The sequence below is a fragment of the Mixophyes fleayi genome, chromosome 2 (assembly GCF_038048845.1).
Source record: "Mixophyes fleayi isolate aMixFle1 chromosome 2, aMixFle1.hap1, whole genome shotgun sequence".
NCBI classification, from domain to species: domain Eukaryota; kingdom Metazoa; phylum Chordata; class Amphibia; order Anura; family Limnodynastidae; genus Mixophyes; species Mixophyes fleayi.
Window position 1 is genome coordinate 248,340,465 of NC_134403.1, and position 25,181 is coordinate 248,365,645.

Sequence of the window (25,181 nt, forward strand, 5' to 3'; positions counted from 1 at the left end):
CAAAGCATTGAGATCTTTAGAAAGCAAATGGCTGAGAATAGGACTGATTATGAGGCATGAGGTTCCTGCAACAATACTGCAGGTCTTGATCTTGGAACATGTAACACAGGATACCAACTGAGAGGTGGTGAACTACAGAGGACTGAGGCACTGAGATCCCTGGAAGGCGAATAGCTTGAAGACGGGACCTATGATGAGGCATGAGGTTCTAGCAATAATACCACAGGTCTTGATCGTGGAACGGGTACACATTATACCAACTGAAAGGTGGTGAACTACAGAGGACTGAGGCACTGAGATCCCTGGAAAGTGAATAGCTTGAGAACAGGACCGATGATGAAGCATGAGGTCCTTGCAACAATACCACAGGTCTTCATCGTGGAACAGGTAATACAGGATACCGATGTGCAGATGGAAGCCAGAGTGAACAGCATCCTGATAGGTAAGGAGACCTGAAAATCTATCAAGTTAGTCTACCGCACCTCTCTGGGGGTAAGTCTATCTAGAGCGGGGCTTCAAGGTCTATTCCAAACTCAGGCTCCGTGACAGTAAGATCTGGCAACTTAGTAGAGAAGCAGGTGCTTTAAATAGACAGAGCTGACAGGCAATTAGCCTATCAAGAGAATACAGGAAGTTTTGTAAAGACCAGGTGTACGCATGTTCAGTTCAGACTAGCAAATGAATGCAGGGAGTGAGAACCGAGAAAAACAGGTAAGAACAGTGACCAAAATGCAGGTTAGCTGGTACAAGCTTGTTTAGCCTGTATACACAGCAGGGGGAGCCGCTGCCTCTCTGTCTGTGTGGCTTGTATCATGCATCTCAGATCCTGTCCGAATAATGCACACAGACCGTTTTGGCATATAACAGATAAGTGTAAATTTTGTTAAGTATATAAATAACTCAGACTTCTTGGGGCCAGCAAAGAGTTCAGGGGCTGGCTTACCCCCTGTTAGGCTGTATCCAAAACTGTATAAAACAGCACAAGTTTGTATGTAAAATAATACAAATGTATAATAATAATATGTATAATTATTGTTCCATCTGACTTTCTGATCACTGGTACCTTCAACCAGTGTGGACTGCCCTTGTCAGGACACTTGAGCTACATAAACATCACTTGCTTCAAGACCTGGTTGACAACTTCTTCCCTGCTGCAATTTCCTGTGACCTACAGATTAGACCCAACTCTAATCCATTTCCGGCTGTTCTAAGGTTTGGACCCACCTTTTCAGTACCACCGCTCTGCCCGCTACCCAGCAGCTCTGGCCAGTGTGATAGGCCAGGAGGGATCCATGCACAGCAACCCTGATCCATAGAAAGAGGTTAGGGGTACAAGCCCAGGTGCGCCAGCAAGGGGGTACACTAGCAGCAATATTTACCCAGAAGGAACACTGTTCTGGATGCCGTGAAGGAGTCCAGTGACGGCAGCAGCTTAAGCACCTCCTACTGCTGTTAGAGGGTGCATTTGGAATAAAGAAAGGGAACAAGGGCAAAGTAAACCCAGTTGGCTTCCAGCAACAACAGAGAGGGTGGCATAGGCGGTCCATCCTGTCACACATGGTTAGCTCTGAGTTCCGGAGGTATATATTTCCTAGGTAGATAGATTCCTGAGATTATGACTTTAACACATGATGAAATGACTGATATCCATCGAACAACTACACCTCTGTACGTGCACACACAGTATGAGCACAGTGGCAAAAGAAAAAAGTTTCAAGATGAAGAACCTGTAGCTACAAAGTTAATCACTGAAACTACAGGATTCCAAATCATGATCACATTAGACCATACCAAGACCACTCAGGAAACTCGAAATTTTAAGTACATACAAGACCTGGCTAAATTAATTGACAATATCACTGAGATGTATGATGACACCTTTAGGTATACAGGTAAGGAGCTACAAGCTTATAAGAAGGAGATAGTTCAGCATAGATTGGTGTTACATTATCTTACATCTATGACTGGTGGATACTATGTGACATTAGCTACCCAATTTGGTGTTAAGTGTTGTCCTTACATCACCAATAAACAGATGACCCTAAAGAAATAATTGACTGTAAGATGGTCTAGATTCTACAGTTGTGACCAACACGTGCTTGTAACTTTTAATAAAGCAAGTCGGCCATTTTAAATATTGCGAGCTATTTCAGTTCTTGGAAAAGGCTAATGGAAATTGCAAAAGCTGTGTAAAGGAAGTGTATGGTATAGTTTTGTTTAATGCAGTTTAGTGTAAAGGTATAGTAAGTGCATGGAAGATATGCATGTTAGATAGAATGGTTGTGTTAAAAAAGTATTTAATGGGAATTTAATGGGAAAACGTGTAGATGGTATTGGAAAGCCTGCTATGCTGCTGTTGAAAAGTGTGGCTGAGATTAGGATTTAGATACATAGCAAATGATTGGATTGTTCAGGAAGTGGTCAGATTGTTCAATATAAAGTTTTGTTAGACTGTTGGTTTAAATGGTAGTTTGTAACTCAGAAATAATGTGGTTTATTGCTGGAGAGAATTAAATAATATGGCAGAAAGGTTAAATATCATGTGTTCAGAGCAGGCTGAGTTCAGACAATAGAGAAAATGGATCTAGAAGCTACCATGCTTGTAAAATGGCTGCCATCTAGAAGCTTCCATGTGAAGGGAATGTGGATAGTGAATAATGGCTGTTGGACTTTGACTGAGATAAGTGAAATGAAATGATAGATGGATAAATGGTAGACGTTTTGAGATAAATGTAAGATTATTTGTAATGTTAAAATGTGTGTTTGATTGTGTGTCTCTCTCTCCCCCACAGGTCCCTCCTACCCCTCCACACACACACACACACACACACACACCTTTAGACAATAGTAAGTCAAAACACAGACACAATGACTTGTATATTTATAAAACAGGCAATTGACTGCAATGTATTGTATGAAACAAAATCTGTTGAGTTTGTATAAATACACTGTTTACTGTTTTATAATATATGCATACATTTTACAATTAGAATGTTAATACTATAACACGTTTTGAATTAAGCTATATTTTGTGTGTAATTTCTCTTGAAGATTTGAGCATAAGTTATTATATGAATATTGGTCATGTGGACTTAAGGAAAAATAAGAATTATATTTCTTAGGTTAAATCAGAATTACCTTTGCGAGAAGTTGGTTGACGGTAATAGTCATAAGTAACGTTATTAAATGGTCATCCATACATTTGTCAAACTATTAAGAAGATTAGAACCATAAACACCATAGAAACCCTTTTACAGCCATGTTGAGTATCTGAGAGTGCAAGACCCTTCAACCAATGAATGAAGACTTTACAATTATAACTGTGTGTCCCTGTGATATCATTACATTTACAACTGTACTGTGTATAAATGTGTATAAATGTGAGCTCTGTTTTTTGCAGACCAGAGCGTTGAATCGGTGCCACTTGTCGCACTCATATGTATACCAAACTTTGCCTTTTTATTCTTTGCTAATAAAACCTTTTATGCTTTGTAACTACAGCGATCGCATTGAAAAATCTTTATTGGTAATGATAGTACAGACACAACAGTGGGCATAACACCGGTTTTCCCCAGAGGGCAGGGAGTGTATGTACAAAGAGGTGCAGAATTGCTTGAGCTAGATGTGAGCCAACCATTGCGTAGTCCCTGGGCGTCCTCCGTTGTATTGGTTCCCAAGAAAGACAAGACAACTCGATTTTACATGGACTACTGACAGTTGAACGAGGTGACTGTGTCTGATGCCTATCCCCTGAACCGCATTGACGCTCTGTTAGACTAATTAGTTGGAGCAAAGTATATTTCGACATTTGACTTAAGCCAGGGGTGTTAGCAGATACCACTGACCCCAGAGGCTCAAGAACGGTTTATGTTCAGCATTCCATTTGGCCTGTTTGATTTTAAGTCCATGCCATTTGGGATGAAGAACGCCCCAGCCACCTTCCAGCATGTGGTTGATTACCTGCTGGAAGCGTGAAAATGCTCTGATGAGGCTTACTTGGACAACATTGCCAAGTCCTGGAGGACCATCCGAAACATGTAGGGCAGGTGTTGTGTCAGTGGGCAGGTCTGATCTTTTGAGCAGACAAATGTCAAATGGGGATGTCAGAGGTACAGTACCTGGGGCATTGTGTGGGGGGTGGTAGGGTTAAGCCAGAACCAGCTAAGGTAGAGGCAATTGGGTTGAGTTGTGCCAAATCAAGCAGATTCAGGGGATCCTAAGATCACCCGCATATTTCGTGACAGGAAGTGGTTCTAGGTGCCAGCGAAGGAGCCCAGTGGTGGCAGCAGGCCCCTCCTACTTCATTTAGAGGGGCGTAATTGGGATAAAGAAACAGGGACGGTGGCAAGGCAAGTCCAACTGGTCACCAGCAACACGGACAGGGTGGCATAGTTCATCCTGTCAGTTATATAGTGTGAGTATGCAAGAAAGTGTAAGTTTTTATCTTAATAGCAATAGCATACACAAAATCTGCTCTTGCATTTTCAAGACATTCAATATATTAATATTTTTAAATATGAAAATGGTGGTAGGTGGAGCCAGTACTCACATGTGTTTACTATGGCTATACACATAGCCAGCTCTCACACTTGAATGGCAGACTAAAGCATCAATATCACTAAACTTAATAACAGCTATGTAATACACTGCACAATGGAAGAGAGAGCCAGTAGGTACACCAGTTTACTAGGCCATACACATGGCCAACTTTCACCTCTCAAAACCAGCCTTTAATATTACGAAGATTCTGAGCAGCTCTGTGATACACTTAACATGGTTAAGGAGATATAGCTAGAACCTGTTATTAACAATCAACTCTCTCACTTCAAAAGTATACTAATATATTACATAGATTCAAAATAGTTCTGGGATATCTCCTATTGCCACAGAGGCATGGCATACTCTGTCCTGGTGTATTATCATATTTGAATGTCATCATATTTCAGTTGGCTAATGCTTTAAACCTAGATGTCTGTAAAGTAAACTGACCAATGACAGAATTCCATTGTGAGGTTTAGTATCTTTATGACATCATATGGTTCCAGTAAAGCTGCCAAGTACAGTATGCATATAGACTGCACAACTACATTATCTTTTATTCTCTATGTAGATAAGAGAATACTTCACATGTAATAACAGGACATTGACAAACACACCTATATTAGGAGAGTGAGAGAGTGTTTTAGTATGGATTACAGACCAAAATGTGCTGTCATTTTCAATTTGAAATGAACACATTTTAGTTTTAAAGATAGATAGTGTCACGTGACTGTCATGAGCTGCAGCCACAGCAGCTCATCTTTTTACTCTGCAGTGCATCCCGACTGTTGCCATGAATTTAGTTCCATTTCCTCGTCCTGACTGTCACCAGGGTAATAGTCGGGACGCTCTCATACATACTGCCACATCCCGACACATCTTTCAGTCGGGCACATGCGCAACAAGCTACTAGTAATTGATGAAGCCTCCTGTGCCTAATTTTAGAGGCTGCAGCTGGGAAGTGCTGATTGGCTGCTGTCATTATTTAAGGCAGGGAGGTCTTATCCTCCCTGCCAGTTATAGCTTCTGTTCCCACACTTGCTGACCTGCTCCATATCACTGTGGATAATCTGCCTGATACCTGTTGTGACCTTGGCTTGTTCTGGACCCTGCTCTTTGCCAATTGCCCCTGACCTCTGCCTGTTCATTGGATTCGCCTTGCTTGCAATCAATCCTGACCTTTGGCCTGTCCCTGGTTATTCTGATTGCTTTGGACCCACAACCCTCGGACGGTTCCTGGTTAGTTTCTTGTATTCTGGTTACTCCTCCCATTTCCTCCGCTACAGTTTCTGTATATAAGCTCCCACTACGCTGAGTTTAAAACCTGCGGGCATCCGAATACAAGTGAGTGCAACGAGCTCTATGGGAACGGTTGCTAAAGGCGAAGACTCCTACCATCTGTTCTGGGAGTTCATGTCAGTACCGTCAGCCATAAGAGTGAGGAATTACTGAGAAGTGGAAGAGGATACTGTCAGACGCCGTCCCCGCGCCTCCACGCTAAGCAGCTCTCTGGATCTAAGATCTTTACTAAACTAGATCTGCGAGGAGCATATAACCTCATTCGTATACTCTCTGGAGACGAGTGGAAGACTGCCTTTTGCACTAAAGAGGGTCACTTTGAATATCTTGTGATGCCCTTTGGATTGTGCAACGCCCCTGCTGTGTTTCAGTCTTTTATTAATGAGATTTTTCAAGACCTTCTCTACGTCTCTGTAGTAGCCTATCTAGAAGACATTTTAATCTTCTCTCCAGATTTGGCCACCCATCGTGCTCATGTAAGAGAGGTTCTATCCCGGTTAAGAACAAATAAGTTATACTGCAAACTCGAGAAGTGTGTTTTTGAGGTATCACAGATCCCTTTCCTGGGTTACATTGTATCTGGAGTCGGTCTGCAGATGGATCCTGTGAAGTTATCTGCTATCCTCGAATGGCCCAGACCGTTGGGACTAAAGGCAATTCAGAGATTCATTGGATTCACCAACTACTATCGGCAGTTCATACCTCACTTTTCTTCCATCATTGCACCCATTACCCATCTGACCAGAAAAACAGCGAATCCTCAAGTTTGGTCTCCGGAAGCCATTACCGCCTTTGAACTCCTCAAGAAAGCTTTCTCTTCTGCTTCAGTGCTTGCTCAACCTGATCAGAACAAACCATTTCTAGTCGAAGTTGATGCTTCCTCTGTTGGTGTCAGGACAGTCTTGTCGCAAGAATCTATTTCTGGGAAACTAATACCCTGCGGTTTCTTCTCTAGGATGTTTTCCTCTTCTGAGTCTAATTACGGCATCGGAGATAAAGAGTTATTAGCCGTAAAGTCTGCACTGGAAAAATGGCGTCATCTCCTGGAGGGCGCTCTCTACCCGGTCACTGTACTTACCGATCACAAAAATCTCATCTACCTTCGGGAGGCTCGGTGCCTGAATCCCCGTCAAGCCAGATGGTCCTCGTTCTTTGCCCGGTTTAATCTCAGACTCACCTACCGTGCTGGTTCGCTAAATTCCAAGGCTGATGCTCTGTCCGTTCCATCGATATCTCTGATGCTCCACACTCGGTAGAACCCCCACCGGTCTTAGAACCTTCTTGCATTGTGGCGATCACTCGGACACCGCCTGTCGGTTGCTCCGTTCTGGAACCACACCTACGCCTGAAGGCGCTCCGTTGGGCACATACCTCTAAGTTTGCTGGACATGCCGGATCAGAGAAAACTCTTTCATTACTCTCTCGACAGTACTGGTGGCCCACCATCCGTACTGACGTCCGGGAGTTCGTAGCCTCATGCACTACTTGTGCTCAGAATAAAGTACCTAGACAACCTCCCGCATGACTGTTACAACCTCTTCCAATTCCTGATCACCCTTGGTCTAGCATCTCAATGGATTTCATCACCGATTTACCACTGAGCAACGGCTACAACACCATCTGGGTCACTGTGGACAGATTTTCTAAAATGGCCCATTTCGTTCCACTAAAGGGCCTTCCAACTGCAACTAAATTAGCACAAATCTTTATTAAAGAGATCTTCCGCCTCCACGGTTGTCCTCTGGAGATAATCTCTGACCATGGTGTCCAGTTTATTTCTCGCTTCTCGAGAGCCTTCTGCAAGGACTTAGGTATCAGTCTTAAATTCTCCTCTGGGTATCACCCACAGACTAACGGTCAGACGGAGCGAGTAAATCAAGATTTAGAATTGTTTCTTCGTTGCTTTTCTTCACACAACCAATCCAATTGGAGTCTTCTGCTGCCTTGGGCCGAATTTGCCCACAACAACCATAATCATTCTTCTTCTGGATATTCTCCATTCTTCACTGTATATGGGACCCATCCCATTCTTCCCTCGTTTTCCTTCCCACCTCCCACGGTTCCTGCCGCCCACGCTATGACTCAAGATATGGCTAAACTATGGGTTTCCACCAAGCAGAACCTTCTCAAATCTGGGCGTCATTATAAATCTTCCGCTGATAATCATAGAAGAGTCGTACCAGTTCTCCAGGTTGGGGACAAAGTCTGGTTGTCCACTAGGAATCTGAGACTACGGGTTCACTCCATGAAACTGGCACCTCGCTTCATTGGGCCTTTCTCAGTTACTCAAATCATTAATCCAGTTACGGTTAGACTCCAACTTCCTCTGGCGTTGAAGATCCATAACACCTTCCATATTTCCCTCCTTAAACCTCTGGTACTCAACAAGTTTTCCCACGTCACTCCTGTTCCTCATGCTATTCCAACCACTATGGGGGACGAATATGAGGTTAATCAAATCCTGGAGGAACGTAAATTTCGAGGACGTTTACAGTACCTAGTACATTGGAAAGGCTTTGGTCCAGAGGAGAGGTCTTGGGTTTTTAAAGAAGATTTGCATGCCCCAGGATTATTATCCGCCTTTCTTAAACGGCTCTCTTTACCAGATGTGTCTTCCGATTGTGAGGAGGGGGGTACTGTCAGACGCCGTCCCTGCGCCTCCACACTAAGTAGGGACGGATGTCTGTCTCCCTCTGAGCGTCCCGTTGCTAGGCAACGGAGACGCGTCTTCCGGCGGAGCGGTGCGCATGCGCGCCCATCGCCATGACAACGGGACGCGCTGCTGAGGCTTCCTGTCGGCGGCCAGCTGTCTGACCGCCGAATCACTGCCCACCAATGAGGGATAAGGACTTCCTATATATATCCTGCTCTGACATCACTAGGATGCCAGAGCAACTAGTTATCTAGCCTCCAGCGTTCCAGCTATACCTTCATTATATCCTATCTGTTGATTCCTGTTACTGACCCGACTTCCTGACCTCGCTTTTGGATTTTCCCTGTGTCCTGTCTTGTTACTTCGGATTGACCTTGGCCTGCTGACTATCCTCTGCCTCCTGATTTGGTACCTTATCTGCCCGCTTGGTTCTGACTCGGCCTGTACAACTACGGATTTGCCCCTTACCTCGCAAGTAGCTATCTGGGAGGGCCGCGACCTGCACGTCGGTCGCTTCGAAGTCCAAACTTCCTTGCGGGGGTCCCTGGTGAAGACCGGCGGCGTGTTAGACTCCGCGCCTCCTTGTGTAGCTGAGCCAATACTTGCAGGTACTAAAGTCACCTCCGTGACAGATACACTGCTTCAATATATCTAATAAGGCTGATGTACAAGAATATATCTAGTAAATCTCTTCAAGGGGAAGTATCCCTAAAAAAACATACACTATCACATGGATTTCTTGGGATTTTTCAGAGGATACTGCAAAGAACACTTTTGGAAGAAGAAAGTGGCCTGGTCTGATGAATCAGACTTCTTTTACATCATGTGGATGGCCAGGTGTGTGTGCATCCTATACCTGGGGAAGAGATGGCACTAGATATCACTATGGGAATCTGGCAAGCTAGGAAATCTTGGGTCCTGGCATATATGTGGATGTTACTTTGACATGTACCACCTACCTAAACATTGTTACAGACCAAGTGCACCCCTTTATGGCAACGGTATTCCCTGCAGTGGCCGCTATAAGCAGGATTATGTGCTCTACCACACTTCAAAGATTGTTCAGTAATGGTTTGAGGAACATGACAAATAAGTCAAGGTGTTAATTTGGCCCCCAAATTCCAGAGATATCAATCCGATCAAGTATCTGTGTGATGTGCTAGAATAAAAAGCCTGAGGTATGGAGGCCCAACTTCACAATTTTTCAGGACTTAAAGGATCTGCTGCTAACGTCTTGGTACCAGATACCACCGGACACCTTCAGATGTCTTGTGGAGTCCATGCCTCGATGGGTCAGAGCTGTTTTGGCAGCATGAGGGGGACCTATGGCAGTATTAGGCAGATGGTTTTAATATTATGGCTGATCAGTGTATTTTAGCTGAAAATAACTGTAGCTACACTCTGACTTCTTGCAAAGCCATTTTTTTTATTTTATTCAGAACTACATAATTCCTTGTCTCAAGGAGTTTTAACAAATGTCACTAAACATATATACCAGAACATTAATTCAATTAAAATTAGCCACACAATTACACTCGCCCTCACGTCCAAGGTTTACATTAGTGTCACTTATGGTAACTAGCTTCACAGGTTTAAACAGCAAGATAAAAAGTTAATATATGCTTGTCTAAAAAGATCCAGAGATCTGTCCCTGTAAATATATGATAATATAAGATAGCTCTAAAGTTAGAATTTCATAGACACTCAGACTGTAACTGTAACAAAGATGGCATCAAAAACAATGTTATAAAATTTATGTTACACTCAGATGGTCACAAAGTAAATGTTTATTAATAAATCTGAGAAATAGAAAAAAATACACTGATAGCAGACAGTGAAAATGTTTGCCAAGCAAGATTACGTAGTTTGCAGAAAAGCAGAGGCGTGCACAGGTCAAGTAGAGGAATTGGACAAAGGCAGGATGTTGCTAAGTAGAGAATGCACCTAGTTTTGTAAATCAGTGCCAGATGCGTATCAACCAGGGGTACATTGCACACGGGTCCATGAGTCATGGAGGCTCCTCGGAGGCCCCGTGACTTATGGGCCCACCCTGCACGCACATAGGCTATAATCAGATCTGAGCTGCGGGAGATTTGAAGCAGAGACAGGGACTAATGGCAGAAGGAACAAAAATGCATCTCTATCATTATTATTATTTTTAGCTTTTATTTTTATGGTGCCACAAAAGGTTTGCAGAGCCGTACAAAGTGCATAGGACAAAACAGAACACGGCATGCAGGGAAGTAAAAGAAGACAAAACAAAGTGCAATTGAATTGACAACCCAGCTGAGGACAGGTAAACTGCGTAGAAAGGTATGTGTGAATAAAGAATGCTTGGGAGCCAGAAAGGTGAAGGAAGAGAGGTAAGGAGTGCACTAAAGGAAGATTGGCCTGGACTCTGGAGTGTGGACGCAACTGGCAGGACCAGAGTCAGCAATGGAGGGGAAGGGAGAGGAGGAGACCAAGGCAGAAGACCAGAGTTGAGGTTGAGGAATGAAGCTGTGGTGCCAAAAGCACAGTAAGGTGACAGGAGGTGGAGGACACAAGGAATAAAGGGCACTGCTTGCAGAAGCTTACAGAGAAGTGGGCAGACTAACAGGAAATACCAGGGGGAGTCGGGGTGAGGGGACTAGAAATCTGGCGAGCAGAAAGGGGGACTAGAGTAGTGAGGGGACTGGAAGTCTCAAGGAAAGCAGAAAAAGGGTTGGTGAAATGAGGAGGAGAGGAAGAAGGAGGGTGAGCTATAAAATGATAAGTGAGGAAGGATAAAGAAAAGGGGTAGAGGAGGGGATGGGACAGGTTAAATGGAGGAAGGGTGGGCGATCCAGAACTGGTGTGTTTTGAGGGATCGTTTGAAGGTTTGCAGGCTCAGGGAAAGCCTAATAGAACGAGGGAGGTCGTTACATAAAAGGAGGGCAGCACGGGAGAAATCTTAAATGGGGGAGTGAGACGTGATAACCAGATAAGAGGTGAGGCGGCGGTCATTGGCTGACTGTAGAGGGCGAGAGGGAGTATGAATGGAGATGAGGTTGGAGAGGTAAGGAGCTGCGGAGTTAGAGAGGGCCTTGTAGGTGAGAGAGAAGCACTTGAACAGGATTCTATAGTGGAAGGGGAGTCAGTAGAGTGCTTGACAGAGAGGGGACAGAAGTAAAATGGCGGTAGAGGAATATTCATCTTGCTGCAGCATTGAGTATGGACTGAAAAAGAGCGAGACTGGAGTGGGGGAGGCCAGTTAGGAGGAGGTTGAGAAGTTTTGGAAGGCATCAGTGGAGAGGAAGGGTCGGATACAAGCTCTATTGCACAGATGAAAGTGGCAGCATTGGGTGAGGGATTGGATATGGGGGATGAAAGAGAGGAAAGAGTCAAAGATGACACCTAGGCAGCAAACTTGGAAATAGAGGAGATTTTGGTACAAACAATAGTGATGGAGAGGATGGGAGGGGACTTGTGAGGGAAGGAAGACCATAAGTTCAGATTTGGCCAAGTTAGGTTTAAGGAAACATTGGAATATCCAGGAGGAGATGGCAGATAGACAGCAGGACATCCTAACGAGGAGTTTAGAGGGAGAGACCAGGAGATGAGAGATAGATTTGGGTGTCATCAGCATTGAGGTGGTACTGTAGGCCAAAGGAACTGATAAGTTCACCCAGTGAGGAAGAATACAGAGAGAAGAGCAGAGAACTAAGGACGGGGCCCTGGGGGACGCCTATGGGAAGTGGAGGAGATGGGTAGGAGGAGCCTGAGGTAGAAACAGAGAAAGAGCGGTTCAAGAGATAGGAGGTGAACCAAGAGTGTTAGAAAAGCCAATGGTGCAAAGGGTGTGCAGCAGTTGAGGGTGAAATCACTGTGTAACATGTGAACTTTTGCTCTTAATCATGATTTAAGCCATGTTGGCAGATTCAATTGTCCGCAATGTTCCTAAGAACATCACAGATGCGCATTTTTACCAACATTACGGTTAAAATTAACACAGATTTTTGCTTATACCTTTACGGGGTGAGAGCAGAAATCAGCGTTACTTCAGTAAAATATCCGCGCGCTGTGTCTCGTGGCTGTTTCGGAGGCACATCGCACGGATATTTAGGCAACTGAATCTGCTCCATGGACTCTATTTAAGAGGAAAGTCCTTATTTATTGTTGAGTAGAGTTTAGGAATTCAGTTGACTATAAATTGGTTCGTTATGCACAAATGATTAGTTGATTCTACTCTCAGCTGTTTTTATGTAATTGCTTTATGTGACAAATATGGATTTTGTTTGCTAAGTCAGTATTATTATGCTGGTGTCTGCGCTTGCAAATTATACGTAAGCATATAGATGTGCTGACAATGTAACAGGTAGGAATTTCAAGGGTGGAGTCCCAATCTCTACTTTAGCATAAAACGACACTGATCAGTGCAAATATTAGATTTCATATTGCACAGCATGGTTATTGAAATGACATAAAGGGGGAAATTTACTAAGCCACAATCAGCTGCACTTTTCAGATCCAACCACATGATTTACCATCCTGCACACATTTTCAAATAAACATAACAAAAAAAAAAATCTTCATATTTTATTCATTAAAACTTTTATTGCAGCTTAGCTCATTCCTACTAAACACCCCCCTTTTAAGTATGATGTATATGCCATATGTATACAGTTGAATCTATGCAAGGTCTGAACTGTTTTAGGCAAATTATGAAATGGTGTCTACACTTTGCTTGTAACATATAGGGGTATATTTAACAATAACCACATTTTTGACTCGATCAATTTCATTCCTTATCGCAATGATAGATTGCGACCATTTATGAAAAACGTTCTGGCAGAACAGCAGGCATGATAAATGGATGTCCAGGTGAACACAGTTTAACTCTCTACTCTATGGTCACTATCACAAGGTGTCACCTTTGCAATTATAACCGGAGAGGAGAGCGGGTAGATGCAGTGAGGAATCTACAGTAATGCTCTCCCTAAGTGAGGGCTGGCAAATCTTAGCCCTTGTGGAAGACTCAACTCAGCAGCCTATTAGGAATATTTTTAAAAAAAATGCAGCTGAGCCAGTAACCCGGCCTAAGATTGCCCACTATGGTACCAGGCTGGGCGGCAGATGCCCTTCTGCTCCTGGCTCTCCCCATAGGCATCAATGGCTAAAGTCATTGGGCACAAGTTCCAAAATTAAAGATTTTTGGAACTTCATAATTTATGCTAAATATGGGGAATGCTTTTGTATACAAGAACAGTGGGACCAATATCTGGTGCCTTCTTTTAGTTAGAAATAGCTGGGATCCTTAATATTGCGGCTGTCCCTAGTATTAGGAGCTTCTTAAATAGGTCCCATCGATCTGAAGTAACTAGGGCCGTCTTTCTCATTGGGCACAATGGGCAGGTGCCCGGTGGCCCTGCAGCCCAGGGAAGCCCGTCGGAGGCAGAAAAAAAACAAAAACCTGGAGAAAAAAAAGACAAGAATACTTACCTTGCGGTCAGCTGGCGATCTGGCTCCCTCCATGGAGCCGGATCGCCAGCTGACCGCAAGGTAAGTATTCTTTTTTTTTCCAGGTTTTTTTTTGCTTCCTCCAATGGGCCCCCCTGGGCTGCAGGGCCCATATATATAATATTTTTTTTTTTATATATATATATATATATATATATATATATATGTATATATAGGAGCCCCGGTGCACTGCTGTGCCCGGGGGCCCAAGATATTGTTAAGAGGGCCCTGAAAGTAACTCCTACTATTGTGAACATGTTTTAATATTTGTGTATATATAGCAATGACAATTTGTATAGGGAAGTTGGCATCTCCTCCCTAACCTCTCAAATATGGAAAAATGTTTTTCAATTACATGTCTTTAAGGTGTCTATGCATCAATAAGATTTGGTGCCACTAAATATACATTGCTGCAAATCGCAGTGATGCATATTTAAGCACCGCTTGAATGCATCATGCCAGGGCTACTCTGGGAAGTGAACCTTCTGCTGCAATCTAAGGGGCATATTTAAGAAAAAACGGTATTGCACTATCGTGCACTTACCGTGTAATTTGGTCCAGAAAGTGTCCAACGCAAATTTATTAAAGTCCCATCGCACTGATGACTGATGAAAATGACTGCTTTTCCCTTCAGATCGTTTTTGGGAGCAGTCACCATTCAACAGAATGGTGACTGCTCCTGGCCGCAATCTAACAAGTCCCGAAACGGGAACTTGTCATGTTAATGTACGCCATCATCGGAATGGAAGAAATCTAATGTTGTCAGCTCTGCTCCGAAGAGCAGAGCTGGACAGCGCATGTGTGGAGGGATCACATGATCCCTCCCTGTCACTCAGCGCGCTCTCTCTGCAACTATCTTTGCAGAGACAGAGAGGGGATCTGTGTGCGCATGTCCAGTTCTTGGAACTGGACATGCGCAACTGAAGAGTGAAGAGAAGACCCAGAGACAGCGCTTCCGAAGAGGGGGGTAAGTATGATTTTTTTTTATCACTGAAACAGCAGTTTTTTCGGAACTGCTGTTTCTGTGCAGGGCTGTACATAAATGTGAGAAATAGTTCAATCCTTATCATTGCGATAAGGATTGAAAACTACTTTTCACTTTATGTGAATATTGATAAATGTGCCCCTAATTTCCCTACTTACCGGCAGCAAGGAGGAAGTGCTGTGCTGTAACGGATTCTGCAAAGCTGAAGAGGCTTCAGCAGAATCCCATAGGAAAAGAAAGGTAATGCCAACCTGAGATATCTTTCTGCACAATGTAAAGCTTTATGCATTGCAAAACTTCACAGTTCCCTTAGTAATCTATGGGGATTGCAAACACAAATATAAAGTGTGTTATGCCACGAGAACTCTTTGATTTCTCCTGAAATAAGCCCTTGATGCATTCTGCGATGGCCATTTAACAGAAAAAGTACTATTTTCTTCGTTTTAATGGTTCCTCGTGCTTTGATGCATAGACCCCGCAGTGTTAATACTGGAAATAGTCTTTATCCCTAGATGTTTTCTCCGGCAGGTAGGGGATAGTATAGAGCGAACAGCTTAACAGAAGTTTATAGACAGAACACAGAGGGACCTACCAGAGCAATATTAATTGCGTTGCACTCTGGGATTTGTAGTTCACAGCTGGTTGTCACGTGTAAGGCGTCGGCCCATGATTGGTCGGTGTGTAGAAACGAAGTGGGAGAGGTCGGAAGTCTACATTGCTGAAGGATCCGAGCGCTCAGGATGGCTCTAACGCTGTATATGACAACGGTGACCAGCTCCCGGGAGGTGAGACCAGCTAGGGGATTGCGTGTGGCATTGTCACCGATAGAGGTTACGTAATGCTCCTAAGTCATAGTAATACATGTCAAACAGCTGGGTACTGTAGTGCTCATGCAGACCAATCATATCCCGGTAATCTAACCTGATAAGGTCTTTAGCGGTTTTTAATACCATATACAATGATGTATGATGGCCGCATATACAAATTAAAGGTGCATGAGCGGCGAGTACAAACAGATTACGTTTTTTGTGTATTAATATAGAACAATAGTATGTCACAAATGATGTGTAGACAAGACATAATATAATTAAACTGCTATTATTGTTTATTTTGCTAACGTCACTGTCATTCATGTATGCGCATTTTTCTTGTCTATACGGTCTTCCTTTTATATAGTATGCGAGTGATTGTGAAATACTATTACAACATAACAAGTGCCGAAACAAACCCCTTAGCTGCTGAAATTTGTAATCACAATATGAATTTCCTTCTTCTCGCTCAGAATTTGGAAGTTTCTCAATATTTTTCCAGGTGCTTTGCTGTGTTGCAAATATTTTCCAGTTTTTTTCTTTTACTTCCTTGTAGTATTTGACATCTTCCTCTTTTTTTTGTATGACAGATATCTATAACTATCATTTAAATAGTCAATTGTTTTCTTGTCATTGTTTATCTTCCTCACCCCACACTTTTTTTTCCCACCAATCTAATACAATTTTTCCTTTCTTGCACTGTCCATTGTGGTCTAAACACTCTTCCTCTCCATCCAGACAAAGTCTCAGCAAAGTGACATGATTCGGATTTTGGAAACAGAGCAATGTAAATATGAGACAGTGGATATATCTGTGGACAAGTGTCTCCTAGAGGAAATGAGACAAAAGGCTGGAAACTCCAGTGCACTTCCTCCTCAATTGTTCTGCGGTGACAAATACATTGGGGTAAGGGTTGTATTATTTTATAAATAAGTGTTATTTAAGTTAAAATTGTATTTGCTAGATCAAGGGTGGACAAAATTATGTATAATTCAATAGCCTGTTATACAAATCTAGGAGATATCTGGACTATGACCCAAGCCAAAAATTAACGGTAAATATTTAGGCGTTGTGGCTGCTTGGCTCCTGGGATTTGGCTAGCCTTGTGTTTAAAACCATGTATTTTTCATTATTTCTTCCTTAATTAAACAAGGGTATAGGCTTATGCAAGAACTGTGTCAACAATCACATTGTCAACATTTTAAACATGTCAGAATGAATCGGTCGACCTTTTGGTCTGTCGACAGATTCACGATCGCCAGAATAACTACTTCCCCTACCTATAACACTAACACAATTAACTCATTTTATTCAAATACTTCCATGCATATAGATTTGCTGTTATTGGCGTTTTCTTTCCATAAAGGCAGCTTCAATGCCCAGAAGCAGCTTTGGTGGAACATAAACCAGCACATAAATATCTCGCATCACAATAGGCAGCCCCAGGTAACAGCTGATTGGGAGCAGCAGCAATAACAGCTGACAAATTGTTGGATGGCTCCTGCTATTTTCCTTCATATCAGTGTTTTATACAATATTCACAAAACTGATACATTAGACACTATCTTTCAAGTGGGTTGGTTGGATCAGATTAGTATTTTGATTGATTTCCCACAATGGGACAGACTTCAGCATATACTATAGTAGGGTTTGGATGTTTAGAGTACACTTTTTCTCTTGGGTTATAATGTTTACGAGCTCTGTGGCTTACTGGCTACTTACAGGTTCATCATCGTCATTTATTTATATAGCGCCAGCAAATTCCGTAGCGCAGCTAACGCTTTGGTCCATGCCTTAAACTATCCCGTTTCTAATTCCAGGTGATTCTAACAGAGGTTCTCAGTACTAGAGCTGACATTGACTCATCTACAGGTTTCTTAATTTTAAAAAAAAAAACAAACAAGAAAAAAACAACCAAAAAAAACCCTTAAACGCGCACAATATCTAGAAATGTTAGTAACCTTTTAATAAAGACTTTATTAACAGCTTATTAATAATTGCCTATTAGGATTTGTGCAGTTTAGGTGTTTAAATTGCTACGCTAACATGTTATTTTGTATCAGTGGCAACTAATTTACATATAGCAGTACCTACTCTGCTGAGAAGCTGTTATACGTTTTTCTAGCTATGCTGTCTGATACGTAGTGAGGCTTGTTTTATTTTATGTATTCTTTGTTCTAATGTATCTAGTTTTAATATCCACATCAGCAGTTTATGGAATAATTATGCCTATAATGTTTACACTCAACTTTAGAGATTTTGTAATAAATTAAGTTCTAATTTAACTTTACACACAAAATAAACCTGCTGTCAATAGATAAGATTATTCCCACCATTCAGGGATTTAGGCTATACATAATAAAACAGAAACTGGAGGCTACTCTAACTAACCAAGTTTACAATCTGTCATATACCAGGAACACATAGGAAATAAGGTAGTGGTGCCAGCAAGCCAGTCCAATGACTGTGTGACCACAATTCCGACAGCGAGGACCCTACAAATAAAAACGAATTTAGTAAAAACCGATTTAAATATAAGCAGACTTACCTGAAAACCGACTGTGCAGATCACCGATGGGAGCATCATGCTGACCGCAACTTATTCAGATTCGACTGCTCTTCGGCAGTACATTCTGATGTTATCGAAACTTCTATGAATGTTAATTTAAAGTGTTTAAAGACTTAACCCGACATTGCCGCTTTAAAGTTGCGGTCAGCATGCTGGTCCCATCAAGTGATAATTAAGTGGCTCGGGGATCAAAATATCAAAAAGGGTCAAAACTGCAAATATTGACTCTTTGCATAAACTTAATATAATTGTCAATTAAACCTTTGACACTTATGAAATGCTTGTAATTGTACTTCAGTATACCACAGCAACATCTGACAAAAAGGTCTAAAAACACTGAAGCAGCAAACTTTGTGAAAACCAATACTTGTGTCATTCTCAAAACTTTTGGCCATGATGTTAGGCTGCTGGCCCTGATCACCAACCCACAGAACTAGATGACGGAGATCTTCGCCTATAGCAGCCGCCTTTCCCTTAGAGCTTGACGCGCTCACTGGTACTCGGATGCCCCCAGGACTTAGCTCCACGTGTAGTGTGGGTTGGTAATGCAGGACCACAACGGCAGGCCAGGAGACTGGTAGAAGGCAGCGGGTAGTCAAAACGATTGCCATGGTCAAGGGTCACAGGCAAGCAGGATAATTGATAAACACGCCAGAGGTCGGGGTCACAGGCACGGAAGCAAGGTCCAAGGTACAGGCAAGAAGTGTCAGGGTCACGAGCAAAACAGGCAGAGTCCAATAATCCAAGCAGGGGTCATACACAGGGAATCAAACAGAGTATCCACAGGACAGGGAGTAGCAAAAAGCAGCAGGTCAGCAAGACTGGACAAAAAAAACTATAACTGGCAGTGAGGCTCAGTCCTCACTGTCTTAAGTACTCCTGGTAATCAATCAGAGCCTAGCTCTGCAATTGCTCACAGTCCCCCTGCTAATTAGTAAATAATCTTTATCAGCCCACAGGTGGACCTATGAGACATGCGCCCGACTATTCAGCCTGCTTTCGGCGTTCCAATACCGGAAGTGACGTCCCAGTCGTCATAGTGACGGCCGGGATGCCAGGCTGAGCTACAGTGCGGCCGCCTAACACATGACTGTACACTATATTCACTCAGTGATCTCCTGGTCTACCATTGGAGTTCACGTGGAACAGACTCCCATTGTTTGCCTAATGCATTCAGTTTCCCTATTGTATTACATGCAACATCCCAGTAGTATGTTATATAATTTATTATAAACATATATCTGGTCAGTTTGATTTGATATTTTAATTTTTGCTTTCTCCGCCTTATACATTCTGCTTTGCGACAGATCGTGCTGCATCTTGTTGGATGACATTGTAGGGGGCAGATTCAATGGACCGCATTACTCGCAAAAGTAACTCTGCCCGCACACTATTACTGTTACTACGGTAATAGTGCACATTGCCATTAGTATGGTAATTTCAACGCTGATTTTTGCTTGCGGCTCGGAGCTGCGAGCAAAAATCTGGGTTAAAATGACTATTCGTAATAGTGCGCAGGCCGCGTTACTTTTGAGAGTAACACAGCTAATTGCATTCCCCCCTTAATGTGTTACAGAAACTACAACTTGTCAGTAACAAACAGTTCATTGAAGCTGACAAAGCACTGTGTAGCCTTGTGTGTCTATTGTATTTCTCATAAGGGCAGTGTTTAAATATTGTTCCTCTTATGTTTTATTCTGAAATACCTGCTCCAACCTCCCTTTTTTTTATTTATTTATTTTTGTAGTGCTTTGAAGATTTTATGGCTGCTGTGGAAGATGGTACACTGAGTACTTTTCTAGGAGTGAAAAAATAAGCCTGTTGCTGTGCAATAAAAGTGAAATCAACGCTGCATCTATTCTGCCCTCACGTTTAACTCCTATCATTCCTATGTTACTCTCTATTGCTAACCCAGTAGTGTAGCCATTTATTATTATTTTTTTAGTCATTCCAGTTTTATACAATTACATTCCTGAGTTATTTACCAACCTTCATTCCAAAGTATTACCTTTTTAACTGGAAACATAGAGACCATTAATTGCCTTGTTATGTTACAGAATCCCTTTCCCTCCAGGCAGTTTTAGTCTCTCATCCTCATTCCTATCATAACTGTGAATTCAATTTGTGTGTTTCCTGCCAAAGAGGAAGCGAGTCTTCCAGCCGATCAATAAAATTTGTTTCACATTAACTCTATTGTCATCATTCGTAAATAGTATTTATTGGATAGGGTTTACTGGCAACATTAATTATGGTAGTAAACGGTATGAAAGATTGACAAGAGACTTTGCACATTGGGTTAAAATGCGTAACTTCATATTTGACTAAGTAAAATTTAATTTAATATAATAGCAAAGTCTTCTTGTGACATTCACAAGTGTATAAACTCCCAAACGATGACATTATAAAGGCAATTCAAATAGTACCCATGACCTAAGTCAAATACAGGTCTTCTGTAATACTTAGTAAATGGTCTGCAATGTCCTTACCCAAGCACGATTAGTTCTGACTCCTAATAGTACTAATGTATGTTCAATCTGGCTAATTTATATGACCAAATTTGACAGCTTACACTGAATAGCTAGATCTTGCTAGTCACATTGGTGCAGTCAGCCTACAACCACAAATGCTGGCAGATTGTGGGCTATCCCTGTCCTAGTTGGCATTTTAAGGGGACTAAATGGATGTTGATCCATATTGGCAGTCTCTTTAGGCCCACAAACTGCTACTTGTGGCCAATTTAGTCTACAGTGACAAAATCAAATTTCACACAATGAATCGCTTCATATATGCGCAGGTTTAGAATGCTTGTCAACTTTATATCCTCTTACCTTAGCACAGAATGCCAGATGACTAGTGAATATACCCTACAGACTACTACCAAACTGTGGGTTTGAAAAAGTGGAGGTGTTGCCTATAGCAACCAATCAGATTCTAGTTATCATTTATTTAGTATATTCTACAAAATGACAGCTAGCATCTGATTGGTTGATATAGGCAACATCTCCACTTTTTCAAACCCGTAGTATTGTAAATATACCCCTGTGTGTGCATTCATCGTCTTGACATTACAGGCCCTATTGCCAGAAGTAGCTTGGAGCAAATGGGAAGATAGCTGGTTCTTGTCCAACTTGGCCATCTAATATGTGGCCAAAGTGCACACTGATCCTGATACTGCTTGTGCAATGTTCACATGGGCCATGCTGCCAACTAGCTTAATAATTACTTTTACAAATAGGTAGTATTATGTACAAGTAATTTGTGAATTATGTACTTATGCAAAGTCTATTCATGGGGAGAGGCTCACTATAAGTGGAATTTCTCTTTGGATTTCTAGACAAAATTCACATTTACAATCACTATTCAAAATGAAATTTTACACTACATTCACTTAGTGATCTCCTGATCTCTCAATTGTAGTTAATGCGGAATAGAACTCCCAATTGTCTGCTTAAGTGTTCACTGATTGCATTACATGCACTGTAGCATTGTTATATTATTTCTTTATTATAAATACGACTGATCAGTTTTAGCATATTTAATTTGTGATCTTGTAATTATCTATATTCTCTTCCTTCCGATACAGTGTATTTTACCACAGACCAAGCACAACTTGCTGCATCTTTCTTGCATTACATTAAATTAAAGTGACAGTTATTATGGCTTATTATACATCTTAGTATTAAGGAGAAATGATGTTTTACATTAATGCTTAAAATTTAAAGTTCAGTGGTTGGATTGCCAGAAGTAGTAGCTCCTATTTCCCCAGGTTCTTTAAATTTCTTTCTTCGCAGAAGGAGGAAAGCATTGGGAACAAGACCAGCCTTTTGGAGTGTACAATTGTCGTCGTCATAAACATGGTGAGGGAAACGACTGATTATATCAAAGGACGCAACATTAGGTGCTCTGTGGGCACAAAGAAGAGAATGAGTATTATGGATGCAGAGCACATGCTGGGTATTTTGAAGCAACACTCACCTGTGTTGTGACAGGATGGTCCGCAGATCTCCAAGTGTCTCAGTAGGCAGCATTCGCACCTTGTATGTGTGGTCTCCATTTTCAGACTTGAGTCGCAGGTTGGAGAAAACTGTATTTGCCTGGGACCTGACATTAATAAAAATTTAACCACATCTTGCATAAATGACACCTACACAAAGAGAGCTGCAGGGGATGTAGTGTCAGAGGAGGTGAACCAAGTTTCTGTAATGGCAAGGAGGATGAGGGATTTGGAACTATTAATTTACTATTTAGAACTATTATAATTTAGTATTATTTAAAAAGGGAATTGTTATGCCTCAGTGGATTGCCTCTTTAAAGCTAACAAGATAGGAAATAGGCATTCAAATATGGATGCCAGTAAAAGAATATAGGTCTATTCCTAAACTATAATTACCTATTCTCTGTTGACAAGACAAGGGGAGAATCCACCATGCTTTCATTTTGCCTCTCTTGCTCTTTGGACCCCTAAAATACAAAAGTTACAAATAAGGGACAAATACCATACACATTTATAGTCTGTGGGAGCAACATACTTACCTGTAGTGCTTCTCGGATTGGTCCCTGAATATCTGTGACACGACCACCATGCACAACAGATTTAGGTAGCCTGCTCAAGAACTGTTCCACAGAAAGCCGTGGACCTAAACATGGAGAAAAAAATGAAAACGAAGGAAAGCCTCCTTTTTGACTGTATCTATGACAAAACACTATACATTTTTACAGGACATTTATTAAAAAACAAACAAAAAAACTTCCTTTGAAGGGTTGTGCTAATTATAGATTGAAGCTACACTTTTGTTGTGTTAGGTAGAAAATTTCCAGGGGAAAACAAAGGATCTGTAGAGGCTAAAGTTTAGAGCATTTATATTTCCCAGATGTAACCTGTAGGTCCAGTGGTGTCACAGCAAAACTGACACAATGCTTGGCATTAAACTTTTTTTTCTCTATCAGATACAGTTTCCTAAACATGTCCTGCAGCTGTCTGTAATAGAGAGAGGTAATATACAAACATTGCAGAAGCTACACTCCTTGCCTGAATTAACATGGCTTTATTGGAATCCAGCCATATGGAACAGTTTCACACTATAAAAGCAGTGCTTTGCACTAAGCATGCTGTGTCAAGTTAACAACTGAAACTGCTAACACAGTCCAATGTAAGAGCATGGATTGCTCAATCCCACTTTAGTTCAGCAGATGCCACAACTATAATCAGTATGTTTAGTTAAGTAAAATAATAATGAATGTATAGTACTTGTTAGTGTTGCAGTCACCTTCCTCTTGTGCCTGTGCTTCTCGGGAGTATGAAAGTCAAATAGAAAACAATAAATAGGCAGCCGTACAGTGTAATATGTTTAAGGTCAATTGGCAAGTAATAGTTTAATGCACTTACAATGAAATAAAGAATGTAGTCTTATCTGGGAGTGTTTAGGTCAGGAGATTCCATTTACATTAGTAAAAGAGTGCCATTGCCATCTAAAATCGCCCTTATAAACTGGATAGCTAGAGATACAATTGCAAATGGGACCCACTTCCTAGTATAGATTCCCATAAGATTATTTATTTAAAAACATATTAAAACAAGTACAGAATATTAAGAATAAAAAAAGCACAGTCCTGTTACCCCCATTGCCTCATGGGGAGACGGAGCCAGTCACCTGCAAACAGGCCAAAGCTATTAGGGGAGATGAATCTGGGTATAGTCCGGTTCATGGTTGTAGGCATAGTGTATTCAGTCTCTACACGTTTCTGCTCAAATGTCTTTGTCAGGGCAATGCCACACTTTTCTCATGTATTGTCTTTATACTAAGCAGCTTAATTATTCATTACAGGTGTTCAATTAAATTAATTATTGGGCAAGTTAACACAGTGGTAATTATCTTCAAAAGGATTGCAGAGGAGCTTCAGTATATAGTGTGAAAATGTTAACAGTGTTATATACATATACACAAAGTAAGTATTATCTGAAACAAAGAAAGTACCATAATAAATTTGTATGCTGATATCAGTAGTCCCCATCTGTGTAGTTACCAAACAATTGATCAAAAGTAGCCTAGCTAAATTAAGCAGTTTCCAGTTACCTATTTGTGCTACTACATATATGGAATCACTGTTAAAAGTTCCAAAGATTACATTTCTTAAAACTAATTACTTATTATGCAATTCACTAAATTAGTCTCTCTTGTGGTCAATACACTACTCAATTCAAGATTTCTGCATTTTATACCCCATAGTGGTCTGTAATATATTAAAGATACAGTATGAAAGAGACACATAACATTTTTACTCAAGAATACCTAATTGTAGGATAATCAAATACACATCACTTGGAATAATTCTAGTGATAATAGGCTAATTTGTAATATATTTTTATGGAACAGATGCTTGAAAGCATATACTTGTATACAGAAGTGTTTAGTTCAAACATAATTAGATACAGTCATCCACTTATAGGGTGTGAGTCACTAAGGAAAGGAAGGCAAAAAAAAAAAAAAAAAAAAAGAGTAAATGTTCTCGGGACAAACCATGCAAAAGCTTTTTTTATTTTCACTCAATAACTGCATTGCTCAAATCAACATTGGATTGCAAACAATTTATCGGCCATTCAATTATAAGGATCATGATTTTTAAAAGGTACTTATGTCTACGTAAAAAATCCATTGCTGCATTCACCTTATAGAATTAAAAAACGATTATACTCTAGAATTAGTTTTCATAATTGAGTATAAATCTCTGCTCGAACAGTTGTGTATATATATATATATCTATAATATAAATGTCTAGTGGCGTGTGTTAGTCTGTCTGTGTGTGTGTGTGGAAAAAAACAAAAAACCAAGCTGCAGCGCCACCTGCTGG

General features: G+C 41.3%; 2 protein-coding genes across 5 annotated transcripts in view; one reads left to right on the forward strand and one right to left on the reverse strand.

Moving 5' to 3' along the window:
- Positions 1-15,594: 15,594 nt before the first annotated feature.
- SH3BGRL3 (SH3 domain binding glutamate rich protein like 3) lies at positions 15,595-20,520 on the forward strand. The gene is made up of 3 exons (XM_075195768.1): positions 15,595-15,739; positions 16,502-16,669; positions 20,080-20,520. The coding sequence occupies exons 1-3, from the start codon at positions 15,695-15,697 to the stop codon at positions 20,146-20,148; spliced, it is 282 nt and encodes a 93-aa protein (XP_075051869.1). The 5' UTR covers positions 15,595-15,694; the 3' UTR covers positions 20,149-20,520.
- Positions 20,521-21,815: 1,295 nt separating this feature from the next.
- The window catches only part of UBXN11 (UBX domain protein 11), a 22,997-nt gene continuing 19,631 nt past the window's right edge, over positions 21,816-25,181 (reverse strand). For 3 of the 4 annotated variants that reach the window (XM_075195771.1, XM_075195769.1, XM_075195770.1), the window contains exons 11-14: positions 22,866-22,969; positions 22,723-22,793; positions 22,308-22,433; positions 21,816-22,235 (exon numbers count right to left, since the gene is read on the reverse strand). In XM_075195771.1, the coding sequence (XP_075051872.1) occupies positions 22,049-22,235; positions 22,308-22,433; positions 22,723-22,793; positions 22,866-22,969 (488 nt within the window). In that variant the 3' untranslated portion in view covers positions 21,816-22,048. The other variant, XM_075195772.1, reaches the window with a different exon arrangement.